We start from the raw sequence: 23887 nt of genomic DNA, 5'->3' as shown, positions 1-23887 counted from the left end.
TGTGCTCAGAGCTGAAAAGGATCCAGTGAGGCACAAGCTGGTTCTAAAGTCCACATCTGCTTTAAGACTAAGCATCTAATTCTAGATGACTTAGTAGTAATGCCAAACATTAATGAGGACTCACCCTGCTTTAAATACAAGTATTAGCTCATTGAATCCTCCCTACAACCCTGTTGTTTCTACAGAGGAAGAAAGCAAGGAGCTTGCCCAAGCTTGGGCACTAGACCAAGGCACCTGGCTACCAAGCATTAGAGCTGAGATTCAAACCCAGGCAGTCTGGCCCCAGATCCACACCCTTAATACCTCTCTACCGCAGTGCATTCATGTCACTGTGACCATGTTGATTCAGTTGAGGTCATTTATGTTCTTCATGCTTGAACTGCTTCTCTCTCACTGTAAAGCTGAAAGCCAACAGCCACAATTGAACCAGAAAGAGTTAAGACTCCTCCCCTCATTTTAAAGATAAAACTGAGCCCTGGCTGAAAGGGACTAGAGCTTTTGAAAGAATTACTTTAAATGCTTAACCTCTTTGTTCCTGTCCCTAACCTTTTGTTGGTTTATTCCGAACACAATAGTCAAATTGATCTTGTCCCTTCCCTGTTTAAAACTGCCAGAGTCAGGCTGGGGACTTAGCTCAGTGGCAGAGTATTCGCCTCGCATGCACAAAACCCTGGGTTTGCTTCCCAGCACCACAAAACAAAACAAGAACATCACAAAATCTAGTATCCTCTCATGTTGCTGAGAATAAAAGCCAAAGTCCTTGCTAAGACATAAGCCCATGATCATCTGATTCCCCTTATTTCTGGATGTCATCTTCTCTTATTCCCTTCCCGCCTCCTTGTGTATGTCCCTTGCAACCTTGGCTTCTTGGCTGGTCCTTGAATTGGCCAAAGAAACCCCTGCCTCAAGTTTTGGACTCTCTGAGATGCTTTTCTCCAGGATATCCACAAGGCTATTGTCCTTACCAACTCTAGGTCCTTTCATGAAAGTAACATTTTTTTTTTTTTTTTTTACAATCTGGCACTCTTTTAATTGTGTTTGTTCCAAACACTTTCCACATCAAAATGGATGTTTAAAACAAATAAATTTGATATAGTGAAGTAGTCCATCTTTGGTCCTGATGTTTATTAAATAGAAAGACTCAAAAATCATCCAATTATTCTTGGAAAATATGCATTAATGTGTGGTATTTGGAACTCTATTTTAGAACCCAAATGTCATAGACACCTTGACACAAAAATTATGCAAGAGAGACCTTTAGAAATGTGTTACTAATTATTATTTTTTGGGGGGGCATATTTGATTTTAATTTCTCACTTTGCAAAATGTCTATAGATTGAGTTTTATTTTATTTTATTTTTTTATTGGTTGCTCAAAACATTACAATGATCTTGACATATCATATTTCATACATTTGGTTCAAGTGGGTTATGAATTCTTGGTAAGTGTTTCCTGGGGTCTGGCTACCTATTGTCAACCTCATTTCACTGATACAGGTTCTAAGATGAACAAGGACATTCTGGGATGGAGGATGTAGCAGGACACATGACTTTCACTGCAGAAACTAGGTTAGTCCTGGAGCAACTGGGATAGTTAATGCCAGCACCTGCGATGGTGCCCTTCTCTTAATAGCCTTAAACATTTGTTGAACAGAATGAATGAAGGAGTAGGTAAGAGAAAGACTCTGGAAAGTAGGTAAGAGAAACATTTTTAGACAGGGACAGGTGGTTTATTGCCCTTAAAATCAGAACATGTAGATAGGTGTACCTGTTCACTATAGCAGCTTATAAGGCTTCCTCGGGATGGAAAGAGGCCCAACTTCCATGAAAGCAGAATTAATCTTTCTTTTTTTTTTTTTAATTATCAATGCATCATAATTTTACATAATAGTGGGTTTCATTGTGATACATTCCTACATGCACATGAGGATTAATTTTTCTTAATCTCCTGCTCAGTATGATTTACCAACTTTGCTGTTATTGAAAATGATTAAGGATCATGTGTCTGCACAATCTTAAGTGAACAGATAGAATGATTGTATCAGCTTTGCTTTTTTTTAGACTTAAAAATAGTTCTCAGATTTTAAATGGTGATGATGCATTTTTAAAGGTGCATCTTTTTCCATTGCTCATGATCCAACTCTCTCCTCTATCCTCAATGCTTCCTCCCTCTATTCCAGTGTGGATCTTCCTGGGGCTGCCCCTGAGCCATTCTGCTTGCACAGCTGCCATTCCCAATGCCCCCCTCTTCCTCCTACCAGACACCTAACTTCAGCTTCTTTGATAAGGCGAAATCTGATACTGGTCTGTCACACATCATGCTCTCACCTACCTTCTTCTCTGCACCAACCAAATAAGGAGGCTATACGTGAAACCTGACTGCGAGTGTGCCAGCGATTCCATGATCAACGTGCCCCATCTGTTTCTCTAAGACCCTTTAATAAAACAACCCAAAGTTAGGCAGATTGGCACCTTTCTAAAACTCTTCAGCATTTTCATTATTGATTAAATAAAGTATGTGCCTGTCTTTAAGATAGCTGACTATACAGCCAAGATGGGTTGCTTAACTTTGTGGTTTTGTGGAAGGTGTCAAATTCATGGCTGTGATCATTGCGAAGTAGTAATTGTTTTTCTGATCAAACTTCACCTTTCATTTCCCTGATCAACCTTCACTTTTAGCCTCCCTGATCAATCTTCACCTTTAGTTTCCCTGCTCCTGTTCGATCTCTTACAGGTGGTTTCCGTGCCAGCTATTTGCTGATCTGCACTGCTGATTCTACCCACAGCAGGGTTTATCTGAGGCCATCTGCTATTCTTGATAACTCTCTAGTACAGCAAACAGCTACCGTGCAACTGGAAAGAACTAGTTCAAACCAGCTTTTCTTAGTTTCACTGATAACTTTTATTTATTTATTTATTTATTTATTTGCTATTACCTTCTTGATTTCTTCCTACCTAACGGAACCTATGGAAATTTTGCCATTAAAAAAACAAGCAGAACAAAACACTCATTTTTATAAGCTAACCTATTTTAAGTAAATTATAAATAGTATTTTAACATTTAGTAAGCATTTTTTAAAATTATATTTTTTCCTCCAAAAATTAAGAACATGTTCCTATATAGCTAAAATTAATTCTGATTTTGAACATTAGTTTATGTTCAAATTTCCCCAGTTGATCCCACAAGATGTTTGATAGCCAATTTTCTTCAAACAAAATTCAATTCAGGACCATACATTGAATTGGTTTGTTATACAGTCATCTCTTGGTATCCACAGGGAAGTGATTCTAGGACTCCATGTATACTAAAATCTGCAGATGCTCAACTCCCTTGTATGAAGTGGCATAATATTTGCACAATAACCTACACACACCCTTCCATATACTTTAAATCATTTTTAGATTCCTTATAATACTTAATACAATGTATATGCTGTGTAAATAAGGACTATAATGTATTATTTAGGGAATAATGACAAGAAAAATAATCTATACATGCTCATTATGTATGCAATTTTTCCCAAATATTTTTTAAAAATATTTTTTAGTGTGGGTGGACATAATATCTTTTTTTTTAAATTTAGGGTTTTTTTTTTTTTTTTTTTTTTAGTGTGGTGCTGGGCAAGCCCTCTACCACTGAGACACAACCCCAGTCTTTCCCAAATATTTTTGATCTGAGGTTAGTTGACTGTATGGATGAAAACCCACGGATAGGAGGGACTGACTATATAGAGATGAGCAGTTCCAAGACACTGACTTGTGGAAGAAACCAGGTAGCTGTCCTATAGAATAAATTATTGTTTTTTGTGATAGTGTTAATCTTGTTCCTATACCCTGTGCTCTGATTTGGATGTCCCCTCCAAACTTATTCTGAAAATTCCTAAAGTTGTAACTAATGGCATTTGGAGGTAGGGCCTTTGAGGTCATGAGGTTGGGGACCCAAAAATGCCATTAGTGGCTTTGTTAGGAGAAGAGAGACATTAGCTAGTGCACTTGTTCTATCTCACCATGTGATGTCCTCTATGACGCAACAAGGAGACCCTTACCAGAGGCCAGTTAAATACTCTTCAACTTCCCAGCCTCCAGAACCAAGAGCTAAATAAACCTTTATGATTTTTAAATTGCCTGCTTTGTGGTGTTCAGTTACAGCAATAGAAAAATGGACTAAGTTACCTTATATTTCCTCTAAATTGGCAGTGAAATGCAAAGGCTTAATTAGATTTCACTCAGGTTCATTTCTCAATTTATATCACAACAGGAAACTCATGATATCTGTTTTCTCCCCTTGCAATAAAAATTCTAAACATAAAATTTCAAGCTGGTTTATTTACTCCAAGGGAAAAGTAATGGTTACCCATGTAAACAAATACAGACACTAGAAAAGAGTATTAAAGAAAAGAAAGTTCTTTTCCTATATTACAATCACTAATCTTTCTTCCACAGAAGGGAAGTATTCCTTTCAGGAAAATTCTGTGCACATACAAAGGGAACAAACATACTTCACTTAACAACACATCTAGTGGATCCTTCCATTTCACAACTTATTGATCTAATGCATCCTTTTAAATAACTCTGTGCTTAAACATTCTGTAGATACATGATAATTCACTTAGATGTCATTGTTGGATATTTAGATGGTTTCCAGACACACCCCTTTGTTCACATATGAAAATAACTCTTATTTACATGCCTAGAAGTGAAATGGCTCATCCAAGGCTGTGTGAATTCTTAATTTTCACAGATAGAGCCAAATTGTTTTCCAAATAATTTGTACCAGTTTGCATTTGTACAAAAAGTGTATGTATGAGAGTATCTTTCCCCTGTACCCTCATCAACAGCACAAAGTATTTTTTGTGGGGGGCCATCTGCTCATAAGCTGAGCATGCTCTCTCATCCTTGAGTAAGTGGGGTGTTTGACCTGGCACCACAAGCAGCCTTCACCTTCCCTCTGCAAAGAAGTTTGCTTCAGCTCTGGACCTCAGCGTTACCCAATGGGATTGGACAACCCCACTTTGAAACATTATCCCCTGCTTTATTTGGAGAAGAATTTTCCATCCAAACCCCTTTGTGTGTCCCCCCTATAAAAATAAAGAGATTCCAGGTGCATGCTCTCTTGCCTTCCAATGGAAGAGGACCCTTGAGGTTGCAGAGGAGTCCTGCCCTCCACCTGAGAAACTCATGTCCATGTGTTGCATGATTACTTTGCTTAATGTAGCAGCCAGCTCCTTTGAACCCAGTTCATCTCGTCAGCACAGGTCGCTGGCGAGACTCCTTGGTCTTTGTCAATGGTAGATGAAGAAAGCAATCTCACCATTTTGCTGTGCATTTATCTAATTTTGAATATATTGCTTATCTTTTTCTGTATTTAAAGATTTGGGGAATCTATTTCCTAATTTCTAGATTAAGGAAAGTTTCCTTTAGCTTATAAAATGTATGCAATATTTGTGACAGGATATTAGTATTCAGATTGCTTCAATCTGTAAATTTATTTTTCTGCCCCTCCTTTTCCCCTGGCACTGGAAAGATATAAAGCAAATATTTTCCTAATATCCATACAGATATGTTTGAGGGAAAGAGAGTTTCATTTTTCCATTGCTTTTGGTTTGATGTCTATTGTAACAGCAGGTCAAGAGGAAAGGAGGGTTTTCCAGAAAATCTTAAATGGGTGTGAGCCTTGAGGGAGGGAGGTGGGGCAGAAGAAGTATGAGGCCCATGTGGGAGGCACAGGGCTGAGAGCTCTTTCCCAGCAGTTGCTTGAGAAGGGAGAGGACCTCCTGCCTGGGAAAGAACAAGTCAAGTTGGGCTTGGCAGGTTCCAGGTTTATTATCTCAGTAATGTGTGACTGACTTCTCAGAAGCTGCCTGGACACTGTATCTGTGCCTGAAGACCCAATTACCCAGCCTCTCACCTGATTCACAGCATTGCACCCTAAACCATGACATCAGGCAGAGGTGCTGACTCAGGGCTTTGTCTGATCCCCAGATGCTTATATCTCCCTCACATAACACCTGTAAGCCCAAGAAAATGAAGCGAAATGGTGTTCTGAATGTTGTTGAGCCCCCTTTGTAATATCTTCATGAGCTGGGGATGGTTGGGCTAGCTAAGACCCCCTTCCTGGAAGAGTGCTAACTGGCTCCCATTACAAGCTTTTCCCTTTGACTTCACCTTAGAGTATTTCATGCATTTAAATCTTTTATGTGATTGATTTTGCTGGGGTTGGGGAGGGGACTGGGGTTTGACTACAGGACAATGGGCTTGCTAGGCAAGAGCTCTATCACTGAGCTTTTTATTTTGGGACAGAGTCTCACTAAATAGCTGTGGCTTCACACCTTGTTTTTTTTTTGAAGGTGGTACTGGGAATTGACCACTGAGCCACATACATTTTGTATGTTATTTAGAGACAGGATCTCACTGAGTTGCTTAGTACCTTGTTTTTGCGGAGTCTGGCTTTGAACTGGCAATCCTCTACCTCAGCCTCCTGAGCTGCTGGGATTATAGGCACATGCCACTGTGCACGGCAGCCTCAAACTTTTAATCATTTTACCTCAAACTCCCAAGCAGCGGGATTACTGTGTCCAGCTATATGATAGAATTTATTAGTTTTTTCTTTTATAGCTTTTTTTTTTTTTTTTTTGTATCTGTGATCAGAATTCTGACTGACTCTGAGCTTAAGAGATCCACCTTTCCTTTCCCAGGGATTGACTGATTGTCCATCATTATTAAATAATTCAGCTTTTACTCAATGACCTGATATGCATGATAGAGGTATCATGCATTAACTTTGTGTGTATTGTATTTATATTACTCTGTTCCACTGATTTTTTAAATATCAAAACTCAGTGGTTTTAAGTACTCTATTACATTTAGTGGTCATCTGGCAGGGACATGCCTTCCTTACTTTCCCTCTCAATTTTTTTCATAATTTCTATACACCTCCCATATGAACTTGAGAGTTTGCATGTCTCTTTCCCCTCAGTCTTGATGGTGCTTTGCATTAGGGTTATATTATACTTGTCAATCAATTTAAAGTAATGTGATATCTTAAAATATTGGGTCTTTCTATGACCATGTGCATATTTTTGCCATATTCTATATTCTATAGTAGCATCTCCAAATTTCCTTCAATAGCTCTTACACATTTCTTGTTAATTTTGTTCCTAGATATTTAATCATTTTGTTTAAAATATGAAATGTATCTTTTTATCATTATACTTTCAAAATAGTTTTCAAAACTACATAGAAAAGCAATGAATTTTGTATATAAAATTTTCAATTATCACATTATTGAATCCTTCCATTGTCTGTGATAGCCTTTGGGGTGATCTTGAGATTTCTAACTGTATAACCACTTCATATACACCAAATAATGATTTCTCCCTCTCCCCCCCTCTCTTTTGTCTGTTGCTATACTGGGGATTGAACACAGGGCCTTAAGCATGCTAGACGAATACTATACCACTAAGCTGCATTCCTAGCTCTTAAATAATAATTATATATTTGCTTTTTCAACATTTTAAATTATCTAAATGTGTTGCCTAGTATTGCCAGAACAAGATAAATCAGAGAAAAAGAGAAGAGATACTATGTATACTTTCCAGGCTTTATTTGGGGGGGGGCATAATTATTAAATTGTAGTTAAAATATTTTTCCTAATGTTTTTATTATTATTTAGAATGTGATCCAATCACTATATAAAATTTGGACTCTTTCAATGTAAGAAATCTGTCTTTAAAATTTTTGTACTTGGTGGCTGGGTAGAGAGAGCACACTTAGCACATGTAAGGCTCTGACCCCAACACCAAAACAAAACAACAGCAGCAACAACAAAAACTTTATTGTTTTATCTGTTTATCTCTGGGAAACTTGAAGCTTTATCAACTTTAGTCTCATCAACATTATATTCATGGCCATCATACTTACCACACCTTAAGTGAAACCTTCATGTTTAACAAACTAGAATGACTTTTGTCCTGTCAATAATGCTCCAACCATAAGTCATCAAAGCAAAGCAGCACACACAATGGAGTTATTAAATATTGCTCCTGAACACAGTTTTCAGTGGCTGCACACTCTTTCATCAAGTGGATGTAACATACATTATTGCTGTGGCCAATCTTTATGCCACCTCTCATCTTAACTTCTTACTTGGGGTCTGCAATCTTATTCAAATTCATTTTTCCTTATTATTATCCTTATTCACATCTTTCAGTCCATGTCACTCCTGAGACTGTCACATTCTGAAGAATATATTTTAATTATGTTTTTGCATATATTACAACTATCCATCTGGAAAGCTGATGAAGGCCTTTACTCTTTCTAGAAGTCTAAATGAGCTGCTTTTTGTTAATAGGAGCCTCAACTGATTTTCATTTTTCATGGGCCAATGGATTTAGATTTAAAAACACTTCCTTACCACCTACCATATATAATTCATTTTTATTTATTGCACCACTTTCAGACCGTACGAAACTGGATGCAAATCTTAGTTTGTGCTGGTGCAGACCCAACAAAGGGACTCTGGGGAGGACAACCCCCTCCCAAAGCAGCCTCTCCACTCTTCTGTTCTCGAAATGCCAGGTACTGCCCTCTTCACATGATTTTAATGTGCTAAGCAGGTGACTGTTGGGTAGAAGTCCACTCTAGAGTGTAATGTGCAGGTTCAGGCAAACAAAACCAGAGGCTTTCTTACAGAGTGTGCCTAGTAGAGAGCCGCCATGAGGATGGGGGGATTGGAAACCAACTCACATAACTACATTGCACTGTATGATGTGCAATAAGTATCTACCATATTCCCAGTGTTGTTTTTTAAAAATATTTTTATTTGTATATGGACACAATATATTTATTTCATTTATTTATTTTTATGTGGTACTGAAGATCAGACCCAGTGCCTCATATGTACAAGGCAAGTGCTCCACCTCTGAGCCCCAGCCACAGCCCCCCAGTGCTGTTTTTAAGCATTTTGTTGTCTCAGTTAATTTGCAAAGCCCCCCCAATGAAGACGTTTCTTTTGTTACCCTTATTTCACAGAGGAGGAAATTAAGACAGAAAAGGTTAAGTTACTATCTAATGTCATGCAAATGGTGTATGGCAAAGTACATTTTAAAAGCCTCAGTCTTTCAGTTTGGAGGAAATGAGGAAGAGTGGTTATAGGAAAGTTATAATAGCTACCTTAAAAAATTTGAAGATCTGGGTCTGGGGATATAGCTCAGTTGGTAGAGTACTAGCCTAGCCTTCATAAGGCCCTGGGTTCAATCCCCAGCACCACCAAAAAATAAAAAACAAATATTTTTAAGAGTTAACATATGGAAGAAACCTTAAGTTTGCTTTGGGTACTCAGATTTCAATATCTGAATCCACAGGTGGAGGATTTTGATAAGTGGATTGCTGGTTAATATATGGGATAACTGTCCATGAAAGAGCTGTATCTTAAAAAGAAATAAGTGATCTTGAAAGAGTGAGTCACTATTGAGCTACATCCCCAGTTCTTTTATTTAATACTTTGAGACAGGGGTCTCAGTAAGTTGCTGAGGGTCTTGCTAAATTAAGGAGCCTGGTCTAGAACTTACAATCTTCCTACCTCAGCCTGCTGAGTCACTGAAATTACAGGTGTGAGCCCATGCCTGGTACTCTCTCAGTTTTAATCTCTGTGTGTGAGGAAATACACACACACACACACAAAATGTATATTATACATACTATATATATATATATGTATGTGTATATATATATATATATATATATATATATATATATATATTCATACATATATATGTGATACATGAGAGAGTCTGTACCATAATAAATAATAAATATTTGTTATGATTCCAAATCATGTCCATCTAATTTTATATATTCCAACTGTATAAAAGGCAAATTATTTTAAATTTTATTCACTGTCTCAAATTGATACAAAATTGTAAAGAAAGAGAAACAGATACACAGTAAATAATGTAAACATAAGTTAAGAAAAGATTAGAACAAGATGAATTCGAACCTTGTCTTTAAAAAAAATGTTCTAAAACCGTTTATCTCTTTTTACTTTTTTTAGAAAATCAGCAATAAGTAATTCATCGAGTATCTATGATTATTATGCCTAACATGATGTTAAATAAGAACACATATAGGAAGTGCATTTCATGATTCTTTTCTTATGTAGTTTATAATCTAGCCATATATAATTACAAACACACATTTTAAAAATTCTTGGAAACTAATACCTTTCAGTAAAGATTATCTTTGAAAGTAATCACTTTGGAAGGTTATACACTTATTTTAGTAATCCTGTTACTGTGCAAAACATTTTTTGTATCTTTTATTCTGTGATTGCCTTTGAAACCATCATACAAATCAATAAAGAAAAGCAGAATTTTGCTTTAGAGAGTTCCTCTGCCTTCCTCAAGCACCTACTTCAGGCACATGAATTATTCACTAGGCTTGCTTCTCAGTGACTTCTGGTTATTTTAAATGTCAAATTCACCCTCAAAGAAAATTTGTCTGTTTTTGATGATGTTCCAAAGAATGCACCACAGCATTACTGGACTGCAGGTACTTGGGGACACGGGATCTTCTTACTCCGCATTTCCTGCAGCACCCTGCTGAAGACACCCATTGAACAGAAGCTCTATTGTTGCAGTAACCTGAACTGAAAGGACTGCGGTGCTGTGGCTGCTGGGCAGCTGGGATGGCAGGGCAGGCTGAGGTCCAGGGGGCTTGAGGCCATTTCCATCTGTTCTGTTATTTCAGTGTTTTCTTTCTCTTCTCTTTAAATGTCTGGCTTTGATAGTGAAGGACAGAAAGGTCGACCTGAAGCTGGCAGTAGATTCTCCCAATACTCCCTCCTAGCCCTGCATTTTAAAATATATATTATTAATTAAGAGATCCATACTTATTTATAAGTCCAGTATGTCCTATATATAAATGCATAGAGATGTACATTTGGGCACATATATGCATATATACATACATGTATATATTTTTAAAACTTTAAATTTGGCTGTGATCAGGCTAAAGTAGAACTTTTGTTTCTACAGACAGAAAAATGATGTCCATTAATGCCATGGCCCTTTCCCACATGTCCATCCTCATAAAAATCATTAGGTTTTGTACCACCTTTCAGAAAAAGGCAATGTATTTTAACTTTACATGTTTTGATGAATTACATTCATTCAAAATTTCTAAAAGAGGTCTTCTAAATCAACTTAATATTTTAATGCAATGAGAAGTAAGTGAGACAGTTTTTAATGTAATGAGCAAAGTCGGATTCTTCAAAAAAGTAACTAGGAACAGAATTCACACCACTTTGTCAGTGTTTGTTCCTTGCTCTTAGACAAAGAAAGAAGAGTACAAGGTTCCTGGTCACAGACCTTGGTGTTAAATATATTTTTAGTGTGTTTTTTTTTTCCACTTTACTTGCAAAACAATGAAAAGATCAATATTTTCAGATGGTGAAATTTCAGAAATCAGGGGTTTATATGGCTTTCTGTGAAATCATAAACTTCTACAAATATCATCAGTAGGTTTGGAGTTCATGGTGCAGGAATGTCTTGCTTTAGTTTACAGAATAATGTTTTAATTTTCATGGTTAACTAATTTTAAGGGTCCCTAGGGGATGATAAAGTAAACTGTTCTTCACTTATTTAAACTATTTTAGTAACTACCAAAGTATGCTTTTCACCTTTAACTATATTTACATTTTGTATATTTTTCTAAACATGATACCTATAGAAAACATGTTCTCTGATAAATATCTATATCTCACAGAAAAAAGATTCAGCTAAGCGATGTCTTGCCCATTTTTATACTCTAAATAATTTACATTAGGAAAATTGTTCCAGTTCAAAAATGGATACCATTTCAAATCTCACTGAAATGAATAAAGAAGTACAAAATGGATTAAATTTTTAACAGCACTGAGTAGAGAGAAGACAGCAGAAGCTATGACTGGTTTCTAGAAAATGGAAAAGAGATGGTATTACAATGACAATCTTCATATATTTTGTGCATTTTATGTGATATATATGTAATATTTATGGGAGAGAGAGAGAGAAAGTACATACATGAGAGAAAGCAAGAATGAGTTAGACAGACAAAACAGAACAGTAATTTAGGGGCACCCCAAGAAAAATGTCTTTAATAATAAAACTATTGACTATAACAAATATTATAATTTAGAAACTGGAAGACCTCAGAGAAAGTGAAGGCCTGTAATTTTTCCTTCAGCAATGAAAAAGAAAGATTATTAGAAATTCCTAGAAAACCAAATGTACAAGTACAAAGAAAGTCAACTATGAAGCAAATTGAAGTATCGTATGATCTGGACAACAGATGAAAGAGAAGAGGATCCATTTGACTTTGATGCTTGGAACATTCTCCAAGTAGCTCAAGTTTTATAAAACAGGATTATTCCTCTTTCTCTGTGGTCTCATGCATATCTCTTAGTTCTGCAGTGAATGTAAAATCACCCCTGTAACAGGGTATTAGATTGGAAGTCTTAAGATATGATAGATAATTGGTATTGAAGGTAGTTGCAAAATAGACACTCCATAGATGCATCAAGGTAAGTGGCCATGAACCTGTCTGACAACTCACCTACACTGGGAAATCTAGATCACAAAAGAACAGTGGGCTAGCTATTTTGCTTGTGAGCAAAGAGGGTGCTGGGGTTGTTAAATTGGCATCAGACCATATTTTCAGAGCTTGTCTGTTTAAAGGAAGGTGGGAGCCATTTGAACCTGATGAAAGTGAGAGTCAGCCTAGACCTAGCTAAAATCTAGTTCAAGAGAATCACCAGGAAGGACAATGGGATCCCAAAAGGAGTATATCTGGAGTGACTTGCTGGACAGCCAGTCTGAGGAGGAAGTAGTAGTTGGAGGCAAATGCCTATGGCATGAGAATATAGACCTCAGTTTCTAGTGAAAAGTTCTGAAGAACCACAAAAGCACTCAAGGAGATGGGCCAGACTCTAAGAATGCAGTCTCTATTAGGGTGCCAATCAAATGATGACAGGGTTAACCCCTTTACATCCTTCTTCCTTTTACTCCAAATCTGAAGAAGTCAGAAATTATGGTTAGCAGATGGAAAGGGAGGTTTGGAAGCATAAGGCAGAAAATGAGAAGGACCCACCTCGGCCTTTCTTGTCTTCCTGCTTGTCAAGACTTCTGACAGACAGTGTTTGCCACCACTCCCCCACCCTGCCTTGCTGGGGATTGAACCCAGAGCCCCCGTGCTCTACCACTGAGCAAGACCCCCAGGCCCCAAAGAAGTTTTAAGTTTGAAAGCTGATTCCTAGTTTTGATTCCACATGGAACTGAACACTCTCTAATTACCAAGTTGAGGCGATGTCTGCTAAATAATGTGATGATGGGGATTTATATTGCCTAGAAATACTCAGAGAATTCCTGGGGCATGTCAGTATTTTCCAGTGTGTGTGACAAAGGAAAGAGTTCACCTGTTGATTAAGTTTAAAGAAAAAGGGGAGATAAAAATAAATTTCAGTCCTGCTATTTAGCATGACAAGTATGGTAATATTGTAAATGTTATTCACTGGCTTTACATTTTGGAGTCAACCTACAGACAAGCCTTGGAAGACTTTATATAATTACAGAACAGAACATAATGGTTATAAGCCTTGATGATGTAAAAGTACTGGCATAACTTAAAGGAGCTAAAATATAGATGGGGAAACTAGAGAGAAGTAGAAGGGAATCAATTCTTATTTTATAGAGTGGAGTGAAGAGAGCCTGCCTTATAACGATGGATTAAAAATAGGTGGCTAATACATAATTTTAATTTAAAAACACAATCAACAGAAGAAATAAAAACGTAATGAATCAAAATTAGAAGGAGAGAATGGGGGGAAGGGGTGGATTATGTGACTTAGATTCTTCAGCTTTCATAGAGGGTTATCAAGAATTACCACTTAAAATTGATAAAACAAGAAAACAGAGGTACAAGACTTCAGAAAACAGAAGACAAGCAGGTTACCTCTGTGCTTACAGGTCTGAATGTTTGTGTCCCCCCTGCTCCAAATTCACATATTGAAATCTAATCATCGATGTGATCACATCAGAAGGTGCAGTCTTTGGGAATTGATCAGGTTATGAGAATTGAGTTCCTACAAATGGGATTAGTACTTTTATGAAAGAGACCCCAGACTTGCCTTTCCCTCCCTACTATGTAAGGACCCAACAAGAAGGCACAATCTATGGAAAAGCAGGCCCTCACCAAACACTGGATATTCTGAGACCTTCATTTTTTATTTCTCAGCCTCTGGAACTGTGAAATAAAATTCTGTTGTTTATAAGCCACACAGTTTATGGTATTTTGTTAGGCCATCTGCAACAGAGTAGGACACCTCTGGAAAAGGTAATGGCATCAGGATGGAGGATATCTTCTTTTTAATTTTATACATTTATATATTTTTTGAATTTTCATTACTATGTGTATATACAACCTTAACAGCAATAAATAAAATGAGATTTAAAAGCAACAATAAGGTTAATTTAAAAGAATCCTACCTTGCTCTAATCCAGGGTTTGGTGTGCATATTGAGACCACTCCCCCAGCTGCCATGTTTTTCTGATGCTGGTGGCAGAAATCCCCTTTCTGGGGCCAGCTCCTCTGCAATTGCCCTGATGTGGTAGGGCTCAAATCCACAGCACCCACCGATGTACCTGACCCCCAGTTTGTAGGCCTCTCTGGCATATTTTTGAATATCCCATCTGGTTGCAACTCTGGGCTCCAGGGCTGTAATACAATAGTTATAGTATTTCTGTTACTCTCCCCATTTTTAAATGATAGATGCTCTGTTGGGCATTTTTTTTCAAATTAAAAAGCTACAAGCTTTAGCTGGACGCAGTGGCGCACACCTGTAATCCCAGCATCTCTGAAGGCTGAGGCAGGAGGATCGAGAGTTTGAAGCCAGTCTCAGCAAAAGTGAGTTGCTAAGCAACTCAGAAAGACCCTGTCTCTAAATAAAATACAAAATAGGGCTGGGGATGTGGCTCAGTGGTTGAGTGCCCCTGAGTTCAATTCCCAGAACTCCACCTCTCCCAGAAAAAAACTCATATTTGATTAACATCAAATATTTTTGCCTTATGCAGTCTTATAAAACTATAGCATAGTTTTTATTCTATTAATTTGAATTTTATCACAAGAAATACAAGGACCTCTATACGTGCTTGGGCTTACCAAAAGGGTATTCTGGGAGATCCACAAACCCTCCTTTGCCACAGTCGGGTGTGTGGAACCCCAGGGACTGTATCATCAAGTGTGCTTTCAGCCCTTCAGCCCCAAGGCCCTCCTTCATGAGCTTTATCGTCCGCAAGCTGGTCCAGGGCCCAAATCGGCAGTTCACACCAATGATGTTAGCCCCTGTGTGATGAAATAGAAGAACTTTTACATTTTATTATTTATTGTCTATTTTTTTTAATAGTTAGAAGCTACCTTAGAGATCAGCTGTCCCAAGACAGCTAAAGAAACTGATTCCAGCTAATCCTTTTATTTCCTTTTTAGTCTTTTATTACTCTCACTGTAATAAGCAAACACTGTTAAATTTCATAAATAACAGCTGAGTTGCCTATCACATCATAGGTCCAAGTTACCTGCCTTCCCCAGCTTCACGGCACATTCTCCGGGTGTCACATCATGCATGTCTCCCTCTGGGCCTATGCACATGGTAACTGCCACAGGTTTCCCCAATTCTTTTAAGACTTCCACAGCCCACACAGCTTCTTCGACATGCTCAAAATACTAAGAGAAATGTGACTTTTTGTATTAGTCAAAACTAAAGCAGATTTTGAATAGAACACAGATGTTGCAAAATGGTTACAAAAATGATCAAATATGTGTAATAAAACTTGCTAAGAAATGTGTTTACAGCACACTAGCTAAAGAATATCTTTCTAAGTATTTTAATTCCTTCAATAATGATATATATATTTTCATTCAGGAATAATTATTCAGTGAAATGATGACCATAAGTAAAATACGCACATAAGCCAGGTGTGGGGGCTCATGGTTGTAATCCCAGTGACTTGGGAAGCTGAGACAGGAGGATTGCAAGCTTGAGGCCAACTATGGCAATTTAGCAAGGGCCTAAGCAACTTAGTGAGACCCTGTCACAAAATAAATAAATAAAGTAAAGGTATTGTGTCCAATTACTTTATTTATTTATTTATTAAAGGGGCTGGGGATGTGGCTCAGTGATTAAGTATCTCTGGTACCAATTGCTGGTACCAAAACAAACAAACAAACAAACAGAAAACCAAAACAACCCACACAATCATAAGGTTTTTTTTAAAAAATAATGATTTTGAAGAAAAAAAAATTACTTAAAAATTTTGGGCTTGTCTTTTATGGAACTGGAATAATCTCTGAAAAATAAATAGCTTATCATATATTATAATTAAAATACTTTCAGATTCACTTCTAGTTTATATATTCATAAGTGTTCAGAAAGTAGGAATTATTGTCTGCAGATGAGAAGATCAAGCTTGGAGTGGAAAGAGAGAGCTACTCTATTTCCTTGCCATTGGTGGCCACGCCATTTCTGGTAAACCCATATGGGTTGTAGGAACCCCCTTCAGTGTCACAATCCCCAAAATGAGCTTTAGGTAACTGGAGAAAAGCTAATTGAAAACCTCTTGTTCCTTCCCTATTGGCTTAGAAACACAGTCTGCAGAAGTATCGTATGAGGAATGATAGAATCAAAAGACAGGTTCTTAAATCAGCAAGTTGTTTTCCCACCCATCTGGAGAACCTCTAGGGCAGTTTGCGAGTCTCTGCAGATTCCAGGTGGCTCAGGCTTGGGTGATGCTGGGCTTAGGGAGGTTGATGAGGCAGGGTTTGCCCTAGAGTGAGTGGAGTTATGGGGGAAGTAATTGCTGGGTTGCTATTTTCTTGTTTGGGGTAAAGAACTAGGTTGAGGGCTTGACTCCAGGCAGTAGTAGTTGTGTGGGGAAATGGGGAATGAGGTGAAAGGAAGAGAAGGTTCTGGACCTTCATGTCCAATCCATGACCAATGCCTACTGATTCTGTCTTCAAAGTGTCACTCACATCTTATAGGTTGAAGGGAATCAGAGGGTCAGAGAGAGCAAGGCATGGATGGAGGGGGCGAAGGAAGCTTCTCAGTGTTGAGAACTATTGGTGGGGCCTGGATAACCCCGAGCAGCCAAATGCCTCTGAAGCTTTTCTCCCTTGCTGTCTTTAGTCCCCCACAAGTCACCTTTCAGCCTGGCCTTGTCCTTGGGAGTCACTGTCCTCTTCCTCTTTTCCCAGACTGTAGAGTGCCTTAAATTAACCACTGCAACCACTTATACTTTAGAGAACCAAAGGCTATGGTCAGAGGATATAGCCTTGGCCTCACAGAGGACCTGGCATACAAGTCAGAGAATGTTGGCTTGGGCCAGTGAATTTCAACAGACCTTTGACCATCCACATGGAAGAAATGAGACCATAAGGTTGTCCAATTCCCTCAGGAAAGTTAAAGGTTACATAGTTACACACACGACAAAACAGGTTTAATCTTCTTCCAACACTAGATTACCTCTGCAATCAAGAAGTCCACATTTTTCCTGGCAAAAACCTCTAGCTGTTGTCGAAAAAGCTTCTTAATTCTACCTTCGTCCTTGTGGTATTTGTACACTGATGTTTGGCAGATCCCCCCAGCCACCAGAGCGTCACCTTTGTCAGCCACTTCCCTGGCGAGGTCACAGGCGGCAGCATTTACAGCTTCCCACTGGTGTTAGAGAGCATTTGAAATGTAAAATATAATGAACAATAAAGGTTGAGTACAAGCTTATCAACTAATTATTTAAACTGGAATATGAGAAGATGAGCAGAGTGGGGTGCAATCTCCTCTGTAATTGGTGCCCTTATATTTCTATTATTGTACATACTACACTGAATTTGAAGAACTGTTTATTTGTTCATCTCCCACACTTGATCACAAGCCTCTCTAGAATATGGTCCATGCTTTTGTATCATCTTTGTAACTAGCATAGAGACTGGACCATAACATAACTTGGACTACAACCATCGGCTATAACTCTTATTGGTAGCCAATAAGTGTTGGTTTGTTAAATGAATGAGGGAATGTTAACATTTGCAACTATTAACAGTTTACATTTGCAGACTGATTCACTGTACTTCCACACCCTTCATCCCATCTACTCTTCCCCACAGGTGTATGAACATAAGCTCTATTTTTATACCCATTGTGCAGAGAGAAAGTCAACGATCACAAAAAGTCACACAGCCAATAGGTACAAAGTTGGACATCAAACTCAATTTTTCTCATTCCTAGGCCAGTGCAGTATTCTTCAGGAGGCCTGTCTCCAGACAGACATAGCAGAAACGAACATCATTAAAATGAGGTGAATGACTCATCTACAAAATGTTCTTTCTCCAAAAAGTACAGGACCAGGACGGCTGTGATCTTCCAATGGCCTGTTCTGTCTGGTCCTGTTCCCTCCTTTACCAAAAAGGGCCAAAAAAACTTCTTTATTTCATATAAATGTGTATAAAATAATGAATTGCTAGATCTTGCCTGTGGATTTTGTAATGGAGTGTGGTAATACATCATGTCAATTCCCATGGAGAGGTTGTGCTTATTGGAGAAGCTCCCTCCCCTCTGTACCCCAGTTAGAATTTACCTTGCTTTCCATATTGTCCTCACTGGCAGAAAAGGTGAACGTCTGCATGACATTCGAGCCTGCTCTCAAGAATTCCATGTGAAGCTGACGAACTATAAAGTAATTTTTTTAATTGAAATGAAAATTACAGAAGCTCTCATTTTTAGCAGCTGCTGCAGTGCACTCACCCCCATCTCTTTCAACCAGACCCAGTATCAAAGCCAGAACTGATAAAAAGCTGAAGATTAAGTTAGTGAATTCTAGGACTGGATCTGTCATATGAAGAAGCCCTATACTCTCCAGTTGATCGACCTCAAGGCCTGGTGCAGTCACTTGTAGAGATGAAGCCCTGGTTGGCCCATGGTCCCTGGTCCTTTGGTCTCTTGGTCTCGAGGGGTTTATTGGGACACCATTGTTGTGAAGGATGCTGCTGTTCTATTGCATTCAGCGCTGATGACCCAAAGTACAAGGAGGAAACTCAGAGAGAGCCGAATGGGTATGTTGCACCTACCACAGGCGAGCACTGGGGGGACCCCTGAAAGCCTGAATAATTTCCTGGGCTTCCCAGAAAATCATCCCTTTCTTTATCTTTCCTGTCCTTGCCCCCTCTCCATATCCTTATCCTGGCTATTTCAATACTTTCTTCCTGATTTAGCAAAAAGACCTTCCAAAATTAAGAACAAGTTCTTGGGTCAGACAACTTCACTTTCTGGAAACATCTGTTAAATAATGGGAATGGAAGATACACTGGGCATTTCATATGGGTTAACTCCTTAGTCCTCATCACTAGTCCATGTCCTGTACCCATGTGACAGAGGAAGAAACAGATCCTTGGAGAAGTCAAGGGACTTGTCTAAGTATATGACCTTAGACAAGTCCCTTGACTTGTGGGTGGTCAGTGAAAGAACCAACACAGGACCCTAGGTTTTTCTGCATATATGCATTAAATCAGAGCAACTCACAAATTTCATTCCCAGCTTTTATTCTTTTTTTCCCCATGTTTCATTCTTGGCCCTAATTTTCCAACCTTAATTTAGGAGAACAAAAAACAAAACAACAACAGCAACATCAGAACACACACAAGTTCTAATTTGGCATAATCAACCAATCCCACACAGTTTCTACCTCTATCTCTTTTTTTTCATTTTCTTTAGCTAGGAAAATAATGTAAAACTTTGCCCTTTCATCTCTAGAACCTGGTTGTCTGTCCTCTGTTAAGCTGGTTAACTACCATTAACCATTCTTACTATATATACTGTTAAAGTATGCAAGTCAGTTGGGAGGATGAATCTGAAGCAGAAACAACTTTTGCTATTTAAGAAAGCTCTTAAGTATCTACAAGGTAAATATCATAGGACAACTACTAAAATATATATTTAAGCACTGCCTGTACAATAAGATGTAAATGAGTGAGTGTGGGCATGCATGTATGCATGAGAAAGAGGAGGGAGAGAGAGAGGGAACAACTGAGGGATAGAGGGAGAGACAGGCCATTTTCTTCTATGTGCTTTAGACAACATACTACCAATGTCTCTATATCTTGGAGATAATTTTGCAACAGAAACAGTCCTCAGAAACACTGGTTATTGGTTCTTAATTTTTCCTTCAATCAGATTTAAACAAAATGTCACTCAGATAAACATTCTTGGGTGATGTGTGCACTGACCTGCGTCTGGATGTTCTACCACTGCTTCTGGAGTCCAGAGCCCAACCTTCACGTAGCCTCTCTTCTCCAAAGTTATGAGAAAGCTGCCATCCCCAATCACAACCTCCCCATCATCCAGACGTTCTAAAATACCCTGTGGAAGAGAACCAGAAATCACCTAAAGCTCTCCCTGTCCCACCCCCCACTTGAAAAAAAGAGGCAATTTCTAATTTTAGAAAAGGTGGTATTGTGTCCTTTGAGCTCTAGTTATACTAAAATGATATCTCATGGTGCTTCAAAAAGATTGAGTATACTATCCAGATAATTATTTTGTGCAAAGTACTGTGAATGTTTTTTTCTCAGTATGTATTCTGGTTCAAATTATCCTGAAGTGCCAATTCCTTAATAGTTATTTTGGTTTTTTCAGTATGTTTGTGGTGACACTGGTTGTTTCCTAATTAATGTACATTCTCTCTCTTTCTTGCTAATGTATTTTGTGGGGGGGGGAGACAATGTCCCCAACTGAAAAAAAAAAAATCCCAGCTCCCTTGATGTTGGGCGTGGCCTGGTGATACAGAAATGGCCAATGAGACATAGGTAGAAAACAGATAAGGATTTCTGGGAAATTTCTGCTTTCCTGATATGGATGCCTACTCTCTTCCATCTTGACTCTTTCCTGACAGACTATCAATATAATGCCTGGGGCTATAGCTATCTTGAACCCTTGCTGCTGAAAGCTACATGCTGAGGCTGGTGGATCCAATGGGTGGTGCGCGCGAGCCTGGCTTTTTAACAATATCCTTGAGTAGCTGCAGCAGCCATGGATTTCCCATCTTTAGACCTCTTCTGGCGGTGGGGTGAGAAATATAAACCTCGGGTTAACCAAGTTACGAATTAAATTTATTATTGCAACCAAACACTTCTAGAGGGGAAGAACATTATTTTGATGTCACAGGTTAGTCTCCCACAGGGTTAAAACAAGTATATCTATAAAGCATTTCTATACCCATCATGTCAGCCATTTGATTACTGAAATGGTCTCTCATGCAATCCACTCCACCTGGAACAGTCTTCCCTTGCTGCCTGAGCAGAGCCTCACCGGACCACTCCTGTTTGTGATTGCCCTTTCCTGTGTCCTACTTAACTTTGGTATCTTCCATCCCTGAATCCTCCTGAGCTACAACATCTGGTTACCTGCCTGTTTCCTACTTTGTTTGTGTGATGCATGAAGACAGGTGGCATATCTTTTTTGTCTATGTCCTTACTACCTCTTCTAGCACTTAACAAAGAGGAGATCCTTAATCAGTGGTGCTGACTATTTACTAGAGAAACAGGGCTATTTTGAAAATGTCAGCTGTTTCACATATGCCAGAATTTTGGCCCCAAAGACAAAAAGACAGGTACACTTTAACAGAAAATTAGTTAGGGCTTTAAGAAAATTATAACATATATTTTTACTGTCTTTAGGATACTGAGTTAAGGAAAAACATTTTCATCTGTTATCTAGGTATGTTTGTCCAACACTTTAAATTTGCTATTTTTTTTTCTATAGAGCCATAGCAAAATAACTAAATCATCAAGATTTGAATCTAGAACATTTTAGCCTTCCTTTCTCTGTTATCCTTACCACCTCAATTTATTAGTATACCAGTAGAGTCTAGAGACAGTTTTAAGAATGACAAGAACAGAACTATGTAAAATTAAGAGCACTGTCAATTTTGCAGTGCATTTCTGTTTTCAATTCATCCTTCAGTTTGGCAGTGAGCCCACTTTGGATCTGAGAGTGAGCTCTGGGGTGCATTTATGTGTGTCTTTTGCAGATATCAATACCTATGATTTAAGATCTGCTTCAAGGTTATTCATATTCAGAGGAGGAAACCAACTTCACTCTGTGGTAGAGGGTGGCCAGAAGACCAATCTGCCTACAATATCAGCCCCATCTGCTTGGAATCACCAGCAGGACTGCTCTTTTTGTTTTAAGAATTAAAAGAATTCTCTGTGGCAATTAAATGGATTCTCCTCACTCATTAGCTGAGCAGAGCGCAGATATAGGTCCCTTCCCAGGTATACATTAATGTAGATTAGCAAGTGATAATCTTTGTTGTTGCAGGAACAGAGAGCTTGAAGGAATTGAATAGGGACCCTTTTAAGAAAATGAACTGCAAAAATGAACAAGGCATTAGGAAAGAGAAAAAAAAATCAGCACGATGTTCTTGGCTTCTTTATCTTTTCATTAACATTATTTCCCTCGATGCCCATATTTTAATTTTTATAATCAGAACACATCAGTTTCTACATCTTGCATAACTGTTATCATTGTTGTGTCCTCCCTGACAGCAGGTATATAAATGCTTTTATATAGTTGAGACTGGTCTGTGATATACCTTCCTAACAACATTGTCAAAGCACTCTTCCTGTCTCATACTTGCTTGTTTCATTGGCTGTCTGGTATTTTGTTAAGTGACTGAACTTCAGTTTACTTGGAGTCCCCTATTGCAGGGCATGTTGGCCTATTTTTTTTTTGCGGGGGGGAGGGGTACGGGAGATTGAACTCAGGGGCACTCCACCACTGAGCCACATCCTGAGCCATATTTTGTATTTTATTTAGAGATAGGGTCTCACTGAATTGCTTAGTGCCTCACTTTTGCTGAGGCTGGCTTTGGACAAGGAATCCTCCTGCCTCAGGCTTTAGAGCTGCTGGGATTACATGCGTGCGCCACCACACCGGGCCCTATTTTTTTTTTTTTTTAATATTAGTAAGCCAGTGGTGCATATTCCCAGGGCTATGTAATCCTCCTGCGTTCTGAATTACTCTGCTCAGGTGGGTTGCTTTGAAGGATCCTGGACATGCCCTTCCTCCAAGTTAATACCCTTTCTAATTTTGTTTAGTCGTCCTCTCCCTCCCCACACATTCCCAACATTGTGGGGGAATAAAGTCAACATCCGCCACATCCTGAAAGGGGCCAGGAGCTGGGGACCCCACACAGCCCACCTGCTACTACTAGCATGGTGTCCTTCAACAGGACTGGTTTCAGGACAGCGAGTGACTGGCAGGGCCTTTGCCAAAATGTAAGGGAAACTCCAAGGAGGTCTGGGACGGGTGACCCCAGAAGGGTTAGTGAGTGGGTGCAAGTCCCTTGAGGGAGGAAAACGTGCACCTTCTCAGTTAGACTTCAAATCCCCCTCCAACATCAGTGACCTTGAGCTAGTCGCCCGAGTCCCTGCGTCTGTTTCCTCATCAGTAAAATAGGGATAATTGGGAAGACGCAGAGACACTCTGTGTAAAGCACTCTCCGCAGCGCCCGAAACCCAGAAAAATCTCCGTTAGTGTTAATCGCCTGGCGATCGGGTAAACTGAGGCTCGGAGCCGTCCAGACTGGCGCTTGGCCGGGGACGAGGAGGGGTTTGTATTGAGTTACTCCGAGTCAGCAGCCAGGGGCTCCGCGAGGAAGAAGTAGGGACACTTACCTTCTTGGCCCGGGGAACTCCGGCTGGTGCCATCCTGCCAGGACTCTGCGGTGCCGGGTCTCCCTGTGCGCGGCCGTCAGGAGCCCGCCCCTTCTCCGGGGGAGGGTCCGACCGCCGCCGCCTGCCCTAGCGGAGCTTGG

At 39.1% G+C, this 23887-nt stretch overlaps 1 protein-coding gene across 2 annotated transcripts; it reads right to left on the bottom strand.

Moving 5' to 3' along the window:
* Positions 1–9865: 9865 nt before the first annotated feature.
* On the bottom strand, positions 9866–23885 carry Bhmt2 (betaine--homocysteine S-methyltransferase 2). Of its 2 annotated transcripts, none has more exons than XM_048800186.1 (8): positions 23748–23885; positions 20301–20433; positions 18656–18747; positions 17548–17739; positions 15605–15752; positions 15192–15395; positions 14519–14747; positions 9866–10846 (listed from the first exon to the last, which is right to left on the bottom strand). In XM_048800186.1, the coding sequence occupies exons 1-8, from the start codon at positions 23778–23780 to the stop codon at positions 10765–10767; spliced, it is 1113 nt and encodes a 370-aa protein (XP_048656143.1). In that variant the 5' UTR covers positions 23781–23885; the 3' UTR covers positions 9866–10764. The 2 variants fall into 2 exon arrangements, with proteins under 2 accessions (XP_048656143.1, XP_015353321.1); XM_015497835.2 differs by having other exon boundaries at positions 15192–15374.
* Positions 23886–23887: the final 2 nt, after the last annotated feature.

This window comes from Marmota marmota, unplaced genomic scaffold (genome assembly GCF_001458135.2).
Source record: "Marmota marmota marmota unplaced genomic scaffold, marMar, whole genome shotgun sequence".
In the NCBI taxonomy this organism is placed as follows: domain Eukaryota; kingdom Metazoa; phylum Chordata; class Mammalia; order Rodentia; family Sciuridae; genus Marmota; species Marmota marmota.
The sequence above is the reverse complement of the archived record's forward strand: the minus strand, read 5'-3'. Positions and strand labels throughout refer to the sequence as shown.